The sequence below is a fragment of the Loxodonta africana genome, chromosome 19 (assembly GCF_030014295.1).
Source record: "Loxodonta africana isolate mLoxAfr1 chromosome 19, mLoxAfr1.hap2, whole genome shotgun sequence".
Classification (NCBI taxonomy): Eukaryota; Metazoa; Chordata; class Mammalia; order Proboscidea; family Elephantidae; genus Loxodonta; species Loxodonta africana.
In genome coordinates this window covers 2,896,032-2,915,462 of record NC_087360.1, presented here as the reverse complement: position 1 = coordinate 2,915,462, position 19,431 = coordinate 2,896,032, and the positions used below count along the sequence as shown (strand labels likewise).

At 48.6% G+C, this 19,431-nt stretch overlaps 1 protein-coding gene across 1 annotated transcript in view; it reads right to left on the bottom strand.

Moving 5' to 3' along the window:
• The window catches only part of LOC100659766 (transmembrane protein 132D-like), a 66,340-nt gene extending 47,160 nt beyond the window's left edge, over positions 1–19,180 (bottom strand). The window contains exon 1 of the mRNA XM_064272953.1: positions 19,034–19,180. Within this exon, the coding sequence (XP_064129023.1) occupies positions 19,034–19,180 (147 nt within the window). The remainder of the gene's footprint in view (positions 1–19,033) is intronic.
• Positions 19,181–19,431: the final 251 nt, after the last annotated feature.

Sequence of the window (19,431 nt, the reverse complement as noted above, 5' to 3'; positions counted from 1 at the left end):
TGAGATCTCACACCCTCCAAGTATGGAATGTTTTTTGCAATATTACACGAGGCATGCAGGGAGCTGGAATTATGAGTCCTGGTTCACAGACAGGAAAACAGACACAAAACCAACCCACCCACTGAACCACCCACCCAGCCAATGAACCACCCACTCAGCCAACGAACCAACCACCCAGCCAACAAACGAACCAACCAACCAACCAGCCAACGAACCACCCAACCAGCCAACGAACCACCCAACCAGCCAACGAACCACCCAACCAGCCAACGAACCACCCAACCAGCCAACGAACCAACCAACCAGCCAACGAACCAACCAACCAGCCAACCAACCTCCCTCCCACCTGCCCGCCCGCCCGCCAGCCAACCAGCCAGCCAATGCACCAGCTAACCAGCCGACAAACCAGCCAACCAGCTGACAAACCAACAAACCAACCAGCCGACGAACCAATGAACCAACCAGCCGACAAACCAGCTGGCGAACCAGCTGGCCAACCAGCCGGCCAACCAGCCAGCCAACCAGCCAACCAACCAACCAGCCAGCCAACCAGCCAACCAACCAGCCAGCTACCCACCCACCCACCCACCAACCAACCAACCAGTGAACCACCCAACCACTCACCCACACTGTCCAACGTTATACAAGGAGGAAGTCTGCTGTCTCCTGGAGTAGATTTTGGGCTGCCTGAGGCTGAGTCATTCTCTCTCCAATGGCGTTTCTGGCTCCAAAGAAGGGGTGTGGAGTTATGTGTGTGAGTGTGTGTGAGCAAGTGTGTAGGTGACTGTGTGAATGTGAGTATACATGTGAGTGCACATACAATTGTGAGTTACTGTGCAGGTGAGTGTGTGAGTGTTATGTGTGCGTGTGTGAGTGGGTGTGCATCTGAGTGTACCGTATGAGTGTGCGTGAGAGTGTGTACGGAGGGATGAATGGGTATCCAGGTGATGTCACAGCAGAGGTGATTTTCAAAATCCTCGGCCACTTGGGCAGCATGGGCACAGCCAGCTGGAATGGCCACCTCTCCAATCAAGACAGACACCACCTGTCTTGGGCTTTTAGTGCTGCTATAACAGAAATACCATAAGTGGGTAGCGATGAAGGACAGAAATTTGTCTTCTCACAGTTTAGGAAGCTAGAAGTCTGAATTCAGGGTGCTGGCTCTAGAGGAAGGTCCTTGTCTCAGCTCCTGTCATCCGGCGGTCATCCTGGGGAAAGCTCTCTGCGGGCTCTCGGGGAAGGTCCTTGCCTCAGTTTCTGTAGTCCTGGTGGTCCTCCTAGGGGAAGGCTCTCTCTCTGTGGGCTCTGGGAGAATGGTCCTCGTCTGTTTTCGTAGTCCTGGTTCTCCTCCTAGGGGAAGGGCCTCGTCTCAGCTTCTGTAGTCCTGGTGCTCTTCCTAGGGGAAGGCTCTCTGCGGGCTCTGGGGAAAGGTCCTCGTCTCAGTTTCTGTAGTCCTGGCGCTCCTCCTAGGGGAAGGCTCTCCCTCTGTGGGCTCTGGGGGAGGGTCCTCATCTCAGCGTCTGTCATCTTCCTTGGCATCCTCACATGGCACCTATCCCCCTCCCCCGTCTGTGCTTGCTCCTACGTCTAATCTGCTCTCTTCATTACTCAGAAGTGATTTGACTTAGGACACACCCTACACTGACATGGCCTCGCTAACATACCAAGGAAAACCTTATTTCCAACCAGGGTTATGTCACAGGCATAGGGGCCAGGATTCCTACACAGGTTTTGGGGGGCACAATGCAATCCGTAGCATCACCCATAGACCATCAGTTCAGCCACACTGCTGCTATCCTGCTGAATACCAACCTGGGCCATAGGGAAGACCCACCGGAGTAAGGACAGGAGGCACAGGAATCCCATTTACCCAGCGATCCCACCTCCTAACCTCCCACTGGTAGATAGCAACAAACACTTTTCAACTCTTTTCTCTGCTGTGGAACTCCTGCCTGGTCATAAAGACAACTGATGACTTTGATGGCTTTGTGTTGTTGTGTGCCATCAATTCTAACTCATAGCAGCCCTACAGAATGAAGTAGAACTGCCCCATAGGGTTTCCTAGGGGCACAGTGGTTAAGAGCTAGGCTGCTAACCAAAAGGTTGGCAGTTCAAACCCTATGGAGCAGTTCTACTCTGTCCTATAGGGTCAGTATGAGTCAGAATTGACTCAATGGAAACAAGCTTGGTTTTTGGTTTTGCAGTCTTTACAGGTGGGAGTCCTGGCAGCACAGTGGTTAAGCGTTCGGCTGTGAACTGAAACGTTGGCGGTTCAAACCCACCAGCTGCTCCCTGGGAGAAAGATGTGGCAGTCTGTTCCCATAACAGTTACAGCCTTGGAAACCCTGTGGGGCAGTTCTACACAGTTCCACAGGGTAGCTATGAGTTGGAATCGACTTGATAGCCCACAACAACAACATTCTTTATTTAGGGCCCTGGGTGGTGCAAACGATTTGCGCTCGGCTACTGGCTGAAAGGTTAGAAATTCAAACCCACCCAGAAGTGCCTCAGAAGAAAGGCCTGTGTCCAGAAGGTCAAGGCCTTGGAAATCCTGTGCCGTACAATCCTGTCCTCACAGACTGGGCTGCCGTGAGTTGGAACTGACTCGACAGCAGCGGGTTTGGTTTTGGGGTGGGATCTCCACGGGAGCATATCACCAGGCCTTTTTTTCTGAGGAGCCGCTGGGCGGGTTCAGCCTGGGTTAGCAACCGTGGTCAGCAGCTGAGCCCGTAACCGTTGTGCCACAGGGTTCATTTCTGACAGCTCTACGTACCTACTTCTTGCTGATGTTAATTGCCATTGAGTTGATTCCGACCCATAGCGACCCCAGGTGCGCAGAGTAGAACTGCTTCACAGGGCTTTCAAAGCTGTAACTTTCTGGAAGTGATTGCCAGGCCTTTCTTCCAAGGCACCTCTGGGTGGGTTCAAACTGCCAACCTTTCAGCTGGCAAGCAGCCAATCGCTAACCGTTTGCACACCCAGGAACTCCTCATACACCCATTTTCGTACAATTTAAAGTCTGCAGAGAAGCATGAACTTTCAAACCAGCCCTGAAAGTTTTCTGTGTTCACTGGGGTATTACTCAGCAGCTCGATGGCACAGTGGCTGAAGCACTGGCTGCTAACAGAAAGGCTGGCAGTTTGAACCTGCCAGCTGCTCTGCGGGGGAAAGACGTGGCAGTCTGCTTCCAGAAAGGTCTACAGCCTCGGAAAACCCATGGGGGTAGTTCTCCTCTGTCCTCCGGGCTTATTATGAGTTGGAATCGACTCAACAGCAGCAGTTTGGGTTTGGGTGGTTTTGGGGGGTGTTCAAATACAATGAAATTCAGTAATTTTAAGTGTAGAGTTTAATGAATTTTGGCAATTGCACATAACCGTGTTACCACCACTCCAGTCAAGACGTGGAATGGTCTCCCACCCCAAAACGTGTTCTCAGGCCCCTCAGTATTCAGTCCCTTCCTCGGACTGAAGGCAGCTACTCATTTGCTTTCTGTCACTGTAGTTTTTTTTTTCTAGAATTTAATTTCATGCAAATGGAACCTTACAAGATACAGCTTTTTTTTTTTTTTTTCCTTTTAGTATATAGCCTTTTGTTTGACTTCCTTCACGTGGCATAAAGCTTTCGAGATTCATCCATATTGCTGTATGTATCAACAGGTCGCTCCTTTCGATGACTACGAAGCGCTGCTGTGTACGCCAAGCGCCACGATTTGTTTATCCATTTACCACTTACTGGACGCCTGGGCTGCTTCTGGATTTGGGCGATCATAAATAATGTCACAAGCCCTAGATTTTGGCTTTATTTCTAGCACTACACACCACACGGATGACCCTGCAGATCTTAGTTTGGAAAATACAGAGATACAGAAGTGGAAAATGATTTTGCTTTCAACGAGCTCACCATCGATCCTGCTAAAACTATTACAGCCACAGGAAATTCGATGCCCTAGGCTGTTACGATCCTTCTCAGGGTCCAAGGGCCATTGCCATTCGATGGGTATCATTTACTCACACGACAAATGTTTGTTGTACGCTTTTTATGTCAAGCCTTGTTCCAGAATTTGGGGACACAGTTGTGAATCAGAGCCCCTGGTGCCAAAGTAGTTAAGGGTTCGGCTGCTAACCAAACGGTCAGCAGTTTGAATCCACCAGCAGCTCCTTGGAAACCCTACAGGGCAGTACTCTGTCCCATGAGGTCACTATGACTCAGAATCGACTCAACAGCAATAGACATTGTGAATTAGACAGACAAGGTCTTCATTCTTTTTGAGACTACAGTTTGAAATAAGGGATCGGGCAGTAGGTACCCAAAGGGAAAAACTAAATGAAAAGGATTATTTTTGTATTTATATAACTCAGAAATTAAAGATGTGGAACATGACAGTGTTACAGCAGTGTTCTCTAGAAACGAGACTGGCAAGACTTTGGCTCGCTTACTCTGGACATGTCACCAGGAAAGAGCAATTGCTAGAAAAGGACATCACGGTTGGTAAAATGGAGGGTCAGCGAAAACGAGGGAAACCCTCCACGACACAGATTGACACAACAGCCTCAAAATGGACTCAGACGTACCAACAATCGTGACGATGGTGCAGGACTGGGCAACTTTTTGTTCTGTTGCACGTAATGTCGCTGTGAGTCAGAGCCAACTCGATGGCAGCTAACAACAACAACAACGACATAATGGTGAGCTTCTTTTGACTGAGAGGCCAAGGAAGGTGTCTACGAGGAATATCAACACGAGAGAAAAGCTGTAGTTTACTCAACTAAATTGACGAATGTCTTTAGACTTAACCAAAGGACACCAGGTGCCACCCAGAACAGCTGGTTGTGAAATAGGCTTACATTGGGCTCCACTCTACTGACCTACAAAACAAGTATCATTTTGATGAAAAAGATGAGGTTGTTAAAAAAAAAAAGATCAGTTTTAATCAGGAGCGATAAGCTGGACATTTCCTGGTGTGTGGACAGCGTGTACCTATAAAAGCCCCGTTCGACTGGTCACAGATTTCTGAGGGACCACCTCGGAGGGCGCACTCAGGTCTTCTGCCCCAGTTGTGTATTCTAAAAAAACCCAAACTTGTTGTCGAGTCGATTCTGACTCATAGTCCTGTATATAGTGCCCAGTAAAAACAAAAGAACAGTTGCCATGGAGTTGACGTCACGGTAATCCCGTGTGTACTCCACAGGGTTTTCAGTGGCTGATTTTTTGTAAGTAGATTGCCAGGCCTTTCTTCCAAGGAGCCTCTGGGTAGACTCAAACCTCCAACCTTTTGGTTAGCAGCCGAATGGATTAACAACTCCATCACCCAGGAGCTCCAGAGCAATAGTTAGCCTGCAAGTATGTCTTCAGCCTCCGCGACGTGGTAAGCCCAGCTCTCTAGGCTAGGTGATTAAAGCATGTCCCCCCAAAGAAATAAGAGCAGGAATTAGGGATGTGAATACATCTACATTCATGGTATTAGTTCTCGTTTATAATTAGTTTTAGTGTAGTCTATGGATTAGTTTTGTATTTTTTGTTTACTGTGTATTTTGCGGAAACCCTGGTGGCACAGTGGTTAAGAGCTATGGCTGCGAACTAAAAGGTCGGCAGTTTGAATCCACCAGGTCCTCCCTGGAAACCCTGTGGGGAGGTTCTACCCTGTTCTATAGCGTCGCTATGAGTCAGAATTACGGGATCAACTCGACAGCAACGGGTTTGGTTTAACGGGTGTGTTTTGCCTGTTTCTTCAGGTGTTTAAAGCATTTATGATGATCTATCAGACTCATGATTTTAATTACACACTTAGGAAACTATGATTAATTAAATCCGAAATCTGTTTTTTTTTAATTAAAAATCTTAAATTTATTTGTTATGAGAGCACAGTATTTAGAGAAATACTAATTGTCAAAAGATTGATCAATTGCACAAGAGACGAAATACAGACAGCTGTTGGCATTGCTTTTCGATACCAACGGTGCCAGCAGGAAATTGTCTCTCCATGTCTTTACTTTGGTGCCCTCGAGTTGTACATAGCAGCCCTGGTGGTGCAGTGGTTAATGTGCTCAGCTGCTAACCAGAAGGTTGGCTGTTCAAAGCCACCAGCCCCTGCCGCTACATGAATCGGGAGAAGCCTCCAGCCTGACCCACGGACCTGGGATGTTCCGGCCTCTATGACCACGTGAGCCATTTCCTTAATATAAATCTCTCTCTTCATATATTTACACGCTTGACTGGTTTCGCTTCTCTAGAGAACCCAGCCTAAGACATCAGGCTTCCTTGCCAACTGAGTTCCAAGTGACCGGTGGCCATTGAGTCGGCTCTGAGTCAAGGCGACCTCACATGTGTTGGAGAAGAAGTGTGCGACGTGGGGTTTCCAGTGGCTGGTTTTTCAGAAGTGGATCAACAGGCCTTTCTTCCAAGGCGCCTCTGGGTGACCTCGACCTCCAGCCTTTCAGTTCGCAGCCAGCGTGTGAATGGTCTGCTCCACCCAGGGACTCCAGCTTCCAGGTAGGTTCAACCAATTAAGGCCCTGGTGGGAGGCCAGGAGGAGGAGAGAAGCCAGGGTATTTCACCCCCTCTTTCTGTTTTGGGCAGCATCTCTGGTATGACTGGGTCCCTTCCATGACTGAAGCTTTTTTGCTGTGGTTTCAATTCTTCTCAAGCCTCCTGTGTCCTGGAAACACGAAAAACCAGCAGCTGTTGGGTCAACTCTAATTCCTGGTACCTCCACGTGTGTCAGAGTAGAGCTGTGCTCCACAGGGTTTCCAGTGGCTGATCTTTTGGAAGCAGGTTGCCAGGCCTTTCTTCCAAGGAACATTAAGGTGGGTTTGAACCACCAACCTTGCAGTCAGCAGCCAAGAGCATTCACCATTTGTACCACCCAGGGAACCACCCCCTCTTCTGTCCTTGCAGCCCCAGTAGGGGTGGTGGCTTCCCGTGGTTGCCAATCCCATGGTTGTCTCACAATCTTTTACTTGGTTTTCAGCCTTCGACACTGCCTCCATGTACTAAATTCTCTCATTTTCGGTTCTTCCCTGTGGTTTCTGTTTTCCTGGCTGCACTTTGCCTCACACACAGCTTTGTGTCCAGCCCTGTGCTCGGCGCTGGGAGACAAGAAGGGGTCTCCCACAGTGCAGTAGCACAGGTATGAACTGTAAAAATAGGGTCTGTCGGGGAGCCGGCGTTTGCCATCACGGCATTTAAATGTGGCGCTGCTCATGGAATACAGCGTCTGCGCTGGTCGACTCAGAGACGCCTGCTCAGTAAATGGAAGTAAAATCTCTGCAGCTTTTGCTGTCTCCCTGTGGCTGGGTCTCGGTGCTCAGGTCACCGTGAAATGTCACAGCAGCCTAGGCTCTGCCAGGCAAGATGGAAGGAGAGCCGTAAGTACTAATTATTTCTACCTACGGCTCTCCTGGGCTGCTTTTCATGATTCTCGCAAGCTGGTCTTCTGAGGCATTTTTCTACCTGAGAGTGAACAGGAAATATTCTGCCTGAAAAATAAACAAGTATAACCTGCTTTGCACAACTCCAAAGTTAGAAGGAAAGTGGCTCTTAGTGGAAGCACGGAACCCTGCTGGTCAGGGGACGCCACCAGGGGCTCCTGGGGTTCTGGGGTGCCCTCATTTTAGCCAAGTCACTGGTCGAGGCAGAGGCCGAGGTGGAGTCTCTCAGAGTGCCTCGGATGGGGTCTGCGCCTCTTCCTGCATGCTCTCATTTCAGCTGTGGGCAATCTGTGACTCTAGGAATTGACACGGAAGACACATTTAGTGGGATGGAGAAGGTAGGGGGTGACACGTGATGTCTCAAGGCTACTGCCCACTCCAGGCAGCCTTCATGGTTTGCTGGCTGGCCCACAGGCCACATCTGGAGATGTTCTGGGGACCCAGGGAGGGGGAGTGAAGGAGAGGCGGTGAATCTGTGAAGTTCACGGTCAGCAGGGCGGAGCTTGGGGTGGGGGGAGAGTCACCTGGGAGGCAAAACAGCACCAGACACCAAAGGACTTTGACTGTCATTCATATTATGGAGTGCTGCTTTCATTCTAATTTTTAAAGACCACAGAAAATATGCTTAAGTTGTCCCAGTCAGGCATTTAACTTTAGGGAGGCAGGGTTAGATGACATTGATTTATTCATTTAGCCAACAAATGTTTCCTCTTCAGCACCCATCACGATACAAGATTTACACGGTTGTATAAAAGATGGCCCCCCCCATGTGTCAGTGTGCCGTGCTGGGGTGGCCTGCTTGTCGCTGTGGTGCTGGAAGTTATGCCTCTGGTATTTCAAATACCAGGTGGGCCACCCATAGTGGACAGGTCTCAGTGGTGCTGGGAGACTAGGAAGAAAGACCTGGCAATCTACTTCCAAAAATCAGCCAACGAAAACTCTGTGGATCACAACAGAACACTGTCCGATACAGTGCCGGAAGATGACCCCCCCCCATCCCCCAGGTTGGAAGGCACTCAAAGCACACAGTGGCTGTAACAATGGACTGGAGCAGACCAGGTCGTAAAGGTGGCTCAAGACCAGACAACGTTTTGTCATGTTGTGCACGGGATCGCCATGAGTCAGAGCTGACTCCATGGCAGCGAACAGTAACGACATAACCACTGTCACCAAACTATACACGTAAGAACTATTGAAATGGCAAATGTTTTCTTACGTTATGTTCTTGCCACTCTCTCACACACACACACACACACTAAAAGCTGAATCTGTTTCTGGGCAACCATTCTCCAACTTCTGCATCCTCAGGTCATTTAACAGGTGTCTGGTGACTGGGCATGAATCACGAATTTATAAATAAAACAATATTTTAAAACTCCGTAATAATGGTACTTGTCTTACTAAGAATCCAATTCTTTGTGATACTTCCGATTGTAGCTGTATCTGACTTCATGACAGACAGCTGGAGCAGCGCGCCGTTCTTCTCATCATGCCACTTCCTTTTACTGTTTTTTTTTTTCCTTTTTAACGAGAAGTTCCTGACTCATTGCAGATGGACGCCGGAGGGTGTTGGCTCTAACAGTCCTCGGTGCTGGAAGTGACCACAGATCCAGGACACTTGGCTCGCCACCCATCTCTCCGCATACCCCACTGAGAGGTCACATCCCTGGTGTGTCTTTGATGGTATTTACAATTCATGGGCGTTATAGAATCAAGACAAGCAAGTCGTTAACCACAAAACCATGAACAGTAGTACATCAAGTCATCAGGCATTATTCCCTCATACCTGTGCAACACACACCTCACGGACTGTTTCCTACAAAATGGCCACATCAATGACTCCTTAAAATTGTAAAACGAAACATGTGCAAGAATACGGATGTTAGTGATTGCTTTCCCACACAGAATGCCACCTGACAAAGGCATCATATCACGCCTTCTCGCCAAGCATACCTGACGTTCAATTTGCACCTGACTTTGCAAGCGTCTTGGTGAGAGTATAATTCATACTTCCTTGTACGACAAGGAACACCTTTTGAATAGCGATTATGTAGTTTTATTTTCTTTACATTTAACCACAGTGTTAGTTTTGTTTAAGAAAGCATTATTTTGTTCTTATTGTCATTGCTTGATTAGAAAGTTGCTTCCTTTGAAAATGTAAAAAAAAATCATGGCTTTATGTCAGTCCAATAAAATCCACCTTTCAGGAAGTCAACACCACTCTTCCTCATTGCTCTTTTCTTTCTGGGGCCAGAAAATCGCATTTGCAGATTGGTGTGCCGCCGTCCTTTCAGATTCACACTTGAGATCTGTCCACTGTTTCCGTTAACGTCACTTCAGACCCAACGCTGCTATTACTATTTTAATCACTGACTTTATATTTCAGTCAACCTGAGTTAAGCCGTCGATCTATTTTTTAAAATTGGGAATATAACGCCAACGAAATAGAAACAACAGATGCGGCAAGCAAATGCAAGTGAAGCACACAGACGACATAAAAAGACGTCAGTGGGTGTTAACTCTACCCTGATAGCGGATTGTTAACCGAGCCAAACCCCAGACCGTCTGGTCTTTGTAATGCCTGCACAACTTTAAAATTGCAATGATTATTAAGAACATAAAGTGGTTTCTTTGAGCATCATAATGAATCTTATATTTCTAGTTTGTGACATAGATAATTTCATTGTTTTTCTCTTCTGCAACTGTCAAACTGCTTGTGAGATGGCCAGAAACACCAGAGGGTCGCAGACCACAGTTTGATACATTATCTGTTAGGGAGAAGGGGGTCCAGTGAAGAGCAATGAAAGTTATAACACGGCATGTTTGCGGGATCAAAGTCCAGTTTGGTTGAGGTTGACACGGGCGAGGGGATAACATGGCCCTACAGGAATGCCAGGGCCAGATCACCAAGGGCCTTGGGAGTCGGAGAGCAAGGTCAGAGTAACGTTTAGAGAAAGTGCACCGTGTGGAGAGCAGCTTGAAGACGGGAGAATCAGAGACCAAAAGTTTCTGTAGGAAGTCACCGTAGAAATTGAGTAAGAGGTGATGGCGGCCTGGCCTCGGACGGTGGTGATGAAGGCGGAGGGAAGAAGAATGCTCTCAGCTGAGTTGTAAGAGGCCATCGAGTTGATTCTGACTCAACATTAAAGGAGCGCAATTGAGCAGATGTAATTACTGCCTCTGTGTGGGCCTGCACATGTGTGTTTTGTCAAGAGGAGGCAGGGTAAAGAGGAGGGAACAGTCAAGAATGACCCCTTGTTTCCGAAACAGAAAACACAGGTGGACGAGTAGATTTTTGTGGAGACATGATGCATTAGGCTTCAGACATCCTGAGTTTTCAGCTGTCCATGTGACAACCAGACAGACGTGTTACACAGTCACACAGGCAATGGTAGGTCAGGACATAGAAACGGATTGGAATTCCGTATTTGGGTATTGCGAGTTTGCACAGAATTGCATCCAGGAGTTAATTGAAACCACGGGAATGGATGGAATTTCTCAGATTGAGTGACGTCATGAGAAAGGAAGCAGCAGAAAATGGAACCCTACAGAACATCTATCTTTATAGCTTGGCCAGAGGAACCATGAGGGGACAGTGAGGAGAAAAACTGGAAGGATGTATACGGAATTTCAAAGAAGAGGGTCTTTCAAGAGGGGAGAGTGGCCAATTTTATCAAATGTTGATGAGATTTCAAGTAAGATGAGAACAGAGAATGTGTTCATTGGTTCTAACAACCAGAGTGTGGTTGTACTGTCCTAGAAAGAACAATTTTAACTTACTGATAAAACAGATACAGGAGTTAAGGTTGGGGTGAATGGGGCAGAGGGGTGGGCCTCATTAGTGTGGAAAAGAAGGTTTCTTTCTCTCGCGTTGCTGAAGAGATTGTGCCGGTGAACCTGCCGGTGAACCTGCCAGAAGCCATCTTACATGAGAGTGAACCCAACGTCAAGGAACCCGGAGTCCAAAGGCAGCGGAGAGGGGCTGATTTCTGGGGGCGGCCTTAGAGCTTCTGTGGCAAGCCATGCCTGAAATGGAGGCAGTCCTCGTAGAAACTAAAGTGAGAGGTGACGGTGGCCTGGCCCCGGAGAGTGACAAAGGTGGAGAGAAGAGGAATGCCCGAAGACATGCTGTTGTTAGTTACTGTTGAGTTGATTCCGACTCAATCAATATGAAGGGAGTGCCTGGACTTTTTAATTAGGATAACCAGCAAATTTCCTTTGTGTTGAAGTTTCCCAGCCTTACAAAAGAAAAGAGTCCTGGCTACTACGGAAGAGTGAGGCCCACGGTAGTTCAGGGGTAGAATTCTCGCCTTCCATGTGGGACACACAGGCTTGACGCCCAGCCAGTGTACCACTTCATGCATAGCCACCACCTGTCTGACAGTGGACGCTTGCGTGTTGTCGTGATGCTGAACGGGTTTCAACGGAGCTTCCAGACTAAGGGGTGAGTATCAGCCAACAAAAACTCTATGGATCACAGTGGTTCAGTTTGCAACCGATCATGGACATGACGCAGGACTCAGCAGAGTTTTGTTCTGTCATGTCTGGGGTCACCATGGGGTAGGGGGTTGACTCCATGGCAGCTAACATCTACAGAAGGACAGCCTGATGGATGTAGGCATGGAAAAGATGGTCCTCAGATATTACCACAAAGAAACAATCTCTAGGACGTGGAGAGCAACAGACTACGAGGGATGGAGGAGGGGTCATAGGTGATTTGCAGTCTTCCAGTGTGGGTGATTCAGAGGATGGGGGGGACATTTAGAAAAAATTCAGGTCAGGGTTGAAGGAGACAACAGCTGTGGTTTGAGAGGAACCTACGGGAGAAGGGGTTGGGTCGTGCAGGCAGAGAAGCCCACCCGGCATTTGGAAACATGGATGTTTAGTGGAAGGCAAGTGAGAGGGAAGGTTTTGCCTTATTGCTGTTAGAACTGAGAACTGAAGCTTCTTCCAAATATTGAAACCCACAACTTTTTGGCCAACTAAGCTTTTTAGGAACATTGAGCATCATAACTGATTTATCTCAAGGAAGTATTTCAGAAGGCCAGATAATAATTCATAACACATTGCTTTTATGTTAACAGGGCAAAGCTGAGTATATGATGTCTCCTTGCCCAAACAACGTTTTATGTATTCCCAGTACTTTTGGGTTCTCTTAGATACTGTTAATGAGTAAAAAGTTAGACCATAATCCCACTCTTTCAACTTCCAGTAAAACAGGGCTGCCCAGAACTTGGTAGGTGTCACGTAGAACTGCTAAGTCCTCTCTCTCTCCCCCTGACCCTGTCGAACAATTACACATCTCTTCTGACTGTTTTTAGCAGCTTCAGCTATATCAAGAGTTCTGATAAGAGGAAGAAAAAGCCTTTGGCGGGTTCAGAAAAGGAACATCTTTCTTCCTCCACATGCTCAAACCCAGGCTTGCTGTTATCCCCTCAGTCCCAGACTCATAACTCTCTGCTTCTGACGTGCAACCTGGGCAGATTCTCACCGGCGGGCACCGCTCGCAGACACTGGCTGGCCTCTGTTCTAACTGGTCAGTTGGTTTTATCGGGGCTATTAACTATATTGATTATATTGATTACCACCTGTCCTTATAGGAAACACCTGCATATTTCCCTGCAGCCTCTGCACTTCCCTGCCCCCACGCCCCACACCCCCTCAGCATTGAAACTAGAAACTTCTGCTCCCTTCTTGAAATACCTCGGTGATTAGACAGGAAGCAGCCTAAATGCCAATCAACGGGGAATGACAGAGCAAAGAGATCACAGTCCATCCGTGCAATGGGATCCTACGAAGCGGTTAAAAAAGAACGAGGCCATTGTACATACAGAACGTGGAATTGCTGCCAAGGTACAGGGTTAGATGGAAAAAAGTGAGGTACAGGGCACTAGCTATAGAATGATATTGTTGCTGGGCGCTGTGGAGTCCATTCTGACTCAAAGCGACCCTATGTACAATACAACAGAACGAAACACTGCCTGGTCCTGTGCCATGCCCACAATCGTTGATATATATAGAATGATAAAAATGATAGTGCACCCCAAAAGGAGGGGGAATAGATATAGACATCTGGAATGTCACTGGAAGCTAAGTGGTCCCAGCTAAGCGGTTGTCTGTGGGTGGGTGCATCTGGTACCTGGGCTCAGGAGTGAGGAGAGGAAGAGTCCTTACAGCACTTCCCTGTGGAGATGGCACTAAAGTTAAAGGTAAGGGCTGTGGCTTCTTCACTTACTGGCCTTGTCACAGTGGTCACGTCTCCTAACCTGCCTGTGCCTCATTGTTCTCATCACCACAGCAGAGAGAATAAGTCCTTCCCTTATATGGCTGCTCCAAGGAGTCAAAGAATTAACGTAGGAACGGTACCTGACTCATTTTAAGTGCCATAGAAGTGGCAATTACTTTATTATTCCCACGGGGAATGTTTTACATGTACACGCAAAGCCTTTTGTAAATTAAGAAAAGCTTGTGAAAAATAGACGAAAGTAAAAAAAAAGAAAAAGAAAAACATTTCATGCAGAGAGTCTTATTTGGACTAAGAGGGCCCTGTCTCAAGCTCAGGAAGCGACTGAATCTTTGTCTTCACCACCTGTCACCTCAGCTTCTAGCAAACCAACGATGAAAGCAGAGGGAAGTACAGGCTGCCCAGAGGAAAAAGACAAGGATTCTGAAAAGGGCTGAATTAATGGTGGCCAGCTGCAGCTCAGGAGGTCCCGAAGGAGACAGAACCAATGTTGGGAGGCTCCAGCATCAACTCTGACTTTGAAATTGAAACGAATGGGTTTGAGCCTCTGCCCACCTACATAAGTGGGACCCTTCCTGCCTGAGATACCAGAAAAGCATCAAGAGCTTTGCATTGTTCTGGAGTCCCTGGGTGGTACAAACAAGCAATGTATTTGCAGCCTAAGACGGAGGCACCCAGAGGCACCTCAGAAGATATGCCTGGTGATCTACTTCCAAAAACTCGGCCATTGAAAAATCTAAGGAGCACGGTGACACACGTGGGGTGCCATGAGTCAGAGTGGATTCTACAGGAACTGTATTTTTTACGTTGTTCTGGTTAGTCAGCCCCGCGGCCCATCTTCACAACTCCTTCTGGCGACACTGCTCCTCCCACACCCAGGTCACCTCCACGTGAACACAGCCAAACTCCGTTCACCCTCTTCCCTCCAACACCTCCCAGACACAGCATGTGTAACAGGCTTTTACCGATGTTTTGGGAGTGAGACAGGTTCACTGGTGGAACAGGGCAGGCCGTCCTTATGCCCACCTCCTAGCGTCTCTGCAGGAAGGATGAGCCTTGTTTCCTGCCATGGGAGTGTCCTCCAACCCTGGGGTTCCATCTACTCCACCCTCTCATTCTCTCTAAGACCCTTCTCTTCTTTTCCCCCCAAATGGCAGTTTCCAAGCTCCAAATTATTGTTTCTTTTCTGACGTAGAGAATAGCAGCATGAGCTTCACGTTCACCCTCCCCTGCCAAACCACGCCTGCCATAGTGGTTAAAGGTGGCAGCAGTCGGGGACGTGCTGGGCAGCAGTGAAGGGCTGGCTCCTGTTTGCAAGCACCTAAGTTTCTAACAGAAAATTCTGTGGCCACTCGGGATGCTCTTTTGTTGCTGGGGAGAAGGCAGCTTTTTAGTTCCTATGAGGCAATGAAGGGTCAAAGGGATACTGATTAGTGCAAGGCCAGTCTGCATGGGTGACCCAGACCTGGCTCCAAGGCCTGTTTTGTGGAGGAACACGTGGTTCCGCCTTCCACAGTGTCATGCTTTGGGGACTCATAGGCAAACACGAGAGTGTGAAGTGTTAATATCGCCATACAGAACGATCCATCACGCAGGCTTGTCATGGACCTGGGTTGGCAAGCTCACCACCCCTACATTCACCCAGTGTTCACAGGACTGTGCAGGGCCAGCTGCCAACAGTGACACCATGTGGCCGCAGGAAGCAATGGCAGCACTGATCAGGCCACGCAGTGTCTGATGCTGACTGAGCAGAGCCAGTCCCCAGCAGTGACACCATGTGGCCGCAGGAAGCAACGGCAGCACAGATCAGGCCACGCAGTGTCTGATGCTGACTGAGCAGAGCCAGTCCCCAGCAGTGACACCATGTGGCCGCAGGAAGCAACGGCAGCACCGATCAGGCCACGCAGTGTCTGATGCTGACTGCGCAGGGCCAGTCCCCAACAGTGACACCATGTGGCCGCAGGAAGCAACGGCAGCACCAATCAAGCCACGCAGTGTCTGATGCTGACTGAGCAGGGCCAGTCCCCAACAGTGACACCATGTGGCTGCAGGAAGCAACGGCAGCACCGATCAGGCCACGCAGTGTCTGATGCTGACTGCACAGGGCCAGCTGCCAACAGTGACACCATGTGGCCACAGGAAGCAACAGCAGCACTGATCAGGCCACGCAGTGTCCTCTGTGGCTGGCATCAGAAACCTCCCGCCCCCGCGCTGCAGCTCTCACTTGTGCTCTACCGAGCACCTACAGTTCTTGGACAATGTATGGAGTGGGTGGGCGTCGGAAGGAAGATTCAAGACATCCTGATAATAAGTCAGGTGTGCTAAGGAATTAACTTGCAACAATAACAAGACGAAATTGTATTTGTGTCTCAAATTGAAGTATTTCATGAAATCACAATGACAGAAGCAGCTGTAACAGCTCTTGTTCAAACAGCATTTTTCTTTCTTCCTCCCACATTCAACTAACAGATACTAGAAGCCAAGGAGCTTCAAGACAGTTCTGGTTTTTCTTTTTTGTCCCTCCTACCCCCAGATACATTCTCTGCCATTCCCTGCCCCCTTCCTCCCCCAGGAAGCTATCTCCAAGGATTACATCACCATATTCCTTTTCCCACTGGCTTCTGGGTGGGTTTAGCCAATGAGGGCCATCAGGAGGAAGTCAGACTCGGAGGAGGGAGAGATGGGGGTATTAACCCCTCCACTTCCTCCCTGGCGGGCTGCTGTGTGGCAGGGGTCCGTGCCTCCAGTCTCTGTGTCTATGGTCACAGCTTCTACTGGGTGGCCTCTCTCCCACAGCTAAGCTTTATCCAGATTTCTGCTCCCTCCCCTTACCCCTCCAGGCTAAGGGTGTTGACCCTGGAGTTCCACACCTGCCCGCACCTGCATCCCTTCACTCGGTTCTCTCCCACACTCTGACTGTCCTGCCAGCCCCGACGCATACAGGAGCAACTGCCTGCTTGTTCCACTCCTGGTACATGCATTTCTCAAGACTCCTTAAACGGACTCTAAGGTCTGTGCACGTCACTGTGTAAATCTGATCCAAAATGAACTGAAAACAAATATTGAACTCTAGTTCATGAAAGACACGCTGCACTATGCACAGGGAAAGTGAACTGACGTCTGCAACTTACTCTGAAATACTAGAAAGGAATGACTCAATGGTTAGATGTACGATAAAGCAAGTACGGCTAAATATTAATTGACAAAAAACAAAAGTAGGCCTGTCCCCACCTGGTTCTTCCAACACTGTTCTCCATATCTACCCTGCCCCCAGCCCCGCCCACTCCTTCCTGACAACTGAAGACAGCCTGGGGTGAAAAATAAAGATTTGGCCATTGGCAGGGCAATGCCACGCCGTTTTTTTTTTTTTTTTCCAACAGAACAGGTGCCTTGGCACATTAAAAACATAGCATGATACCAAAAAACAAAACAAAACACCCCAAACCCATTGCCATTGAGTCGATTCTGACTCATAGCGACTCTGTAGGACAGAGTAGAACTGCCCTGTAGAGTTTCCAAGGAGCATCTGGTGGATTCGGACTGCTGACTTTTTGGTTAGCAGCCATAGCACTTAAGCACTGTGCCACCAGGGTTTCCATAGCATGATAGAAAGTCAAATAATGACACCCAGATGGGTCACCCCAGGCAGCCTGACTCCTTCCAGCTAGATTTTTTTTTTTTCTAGGTTGTTTGTCTTTGTGTAAGTATTATTGTTGTTGTTTTGGGTGCTGTCAAGTGGATTCCAACTCAGTGATCCCATGTGACAGAGTAGAACTGCCCCATAGGGTTTCCAAGGCTGTAATCTTTACAGGAAAGAGCCCTGGTAGAGCAGCAGTTAAGTGCTCTGCTGCTAACCAAAAGGTCAGTTCGAGCCCACTAGCCACTCTGCAGGAGAAGGATGTGGCAATCTGCTTCTGTAAAGATTTACAGCCTCAGAAACCCCTATGAGGCAGTTCTACTCTGTCCTACAAGGTCACTACGAGCTGATGGCAATGGCTTTCGTTTTTGTTGTTGTTTAATCTTTACAGGATCAGATCTCCAGGTCTTTTCTCCCTCGGAGCTGCTGAGTGGGTTGGAACAACTCACCTTTCGGTGAGCAGTCAAGCACCATTGCATCACCAGGGCTCCTATGTAAGTATAACAAAAAAGCCAAACCAAGGCTGTTGCCATCAAGCTGATTCTGACTCATAGCGACCCTATAGGACAGAGCAGAACTGCTGCATAGGGTTTCCAAAGAGTGCCTGGTGGATTTGAACTGCTGACCTTTTGGTTAGCAGCCATAGCACTTAACCACTAAGCAGCCAGGGTTTCCTATTCAAGTATAAAAAAAAAAAAAAGAATGATTAAATCACAAAAGTGATGCCTACTGGGCACTGGCAAAGGTAGTCTGCCCTGACATGCACAATTTATGATTGGATTCTCTCAGAAGGCTCAGCCTGGCAACTGAACACCAGCTGAAACCAGTATCTAAAGGCAAAATGACGCCCAGGACCCAGGATCACTAAGTTTAAAGATCACTAAGGGTGACTCTTAATTCATGGGAGGCTTAGTCCTGAGCTAGCACGTTCATGTGCACTGTCTTATTTTAATCCTCAAAATAAGGAAAGGCTGGTGACCTCCTTCCAAAATCAGCCAATGATGACCTTGTGGGTCACAGTGGAACACTGTCTGATAGAGCGCTGGGAAAGGAGCCTCCTGGGTTGGGAGACACTCAAAATATACACCAGCCACAATAATGGCCTTGAGCATACTGACGGTCATGAGGATGGTGCAGGACCAGGCAGTGTTTCATTCCGTTGTACACGGGGTTGCCATGAGTCAGAGCCAACTTGATGACAAGTAACAACTATGAGCTAGCCAATGCTCCGTGGATACTAGGACATAAAAACAAAAGCAAAAGTAAGACATGCTTGTGAGCAGGATACACAAACTCTGGTGTAAAGCTCCGGAGTTAACTATTACGTACACGGCCAGGCCCTTCCAGGACTATGCAAAGGACCCACTTTTTTTGTTTTTATTTACAGCAGTCAACTCCACAGACACAAGTCCTGCTTCCCTGGGCTGCTCAACCTCTAGAAACCATGCTGGTGTCCACCTGGTTCGCAAGCAGACTACTGGCAAAGTGAGCCCAGGAAGTCAAAGCTGCCTGGACAGCAGTCTTGCTGGGCCTGAGGGGTCTCCCCATCTCTCCGCAGAAGTGACTGTATGGAAACTCAGTGTCTTCATGGCATCAGTGGCTTGCCCTCCCTACAGGCACTCTCCAGCTAGTGGGCTCCCTGGACAACTCCTATCAACAGCTGGCATCTAAAGCCAGGCTGTGTGGCACTCCGGGAGTCTGCTGAGGGGATGCTCTCACACCTACCGGGAACAGAGGCCGGTAGCGGCAGGTGTCAGCGTTTCCTACAGGTGTCCGGAAGCCCTTGGTGCCATGCGGCTCTCCACGAGAGGATGAGAAGATCAGGGGACCGCTGTCCTCTCTTGCTGCCTCTTGATCCATAACTTCCTCCATTAAGGCCTATTCCTGACACGTATCAAGTGACCTTGTGGAATCTGCCTGAACCTACCTTGCACAACAGTCCACACGATTTAGGTTAAAACCCCAAAACCAAACCCGCTGCCGTCAAGTCAGTTGTGACTCACAGTGACCCCAGAGGGTTCCTAAGCTGTAAACCTCCAGGGAAGCAGGCTGCCACGTCTGTCTCCCACAGAGCCGCTGATGGTTTCCAACCCCCGACCTACCAGCTAGGACGTAAATCTCTC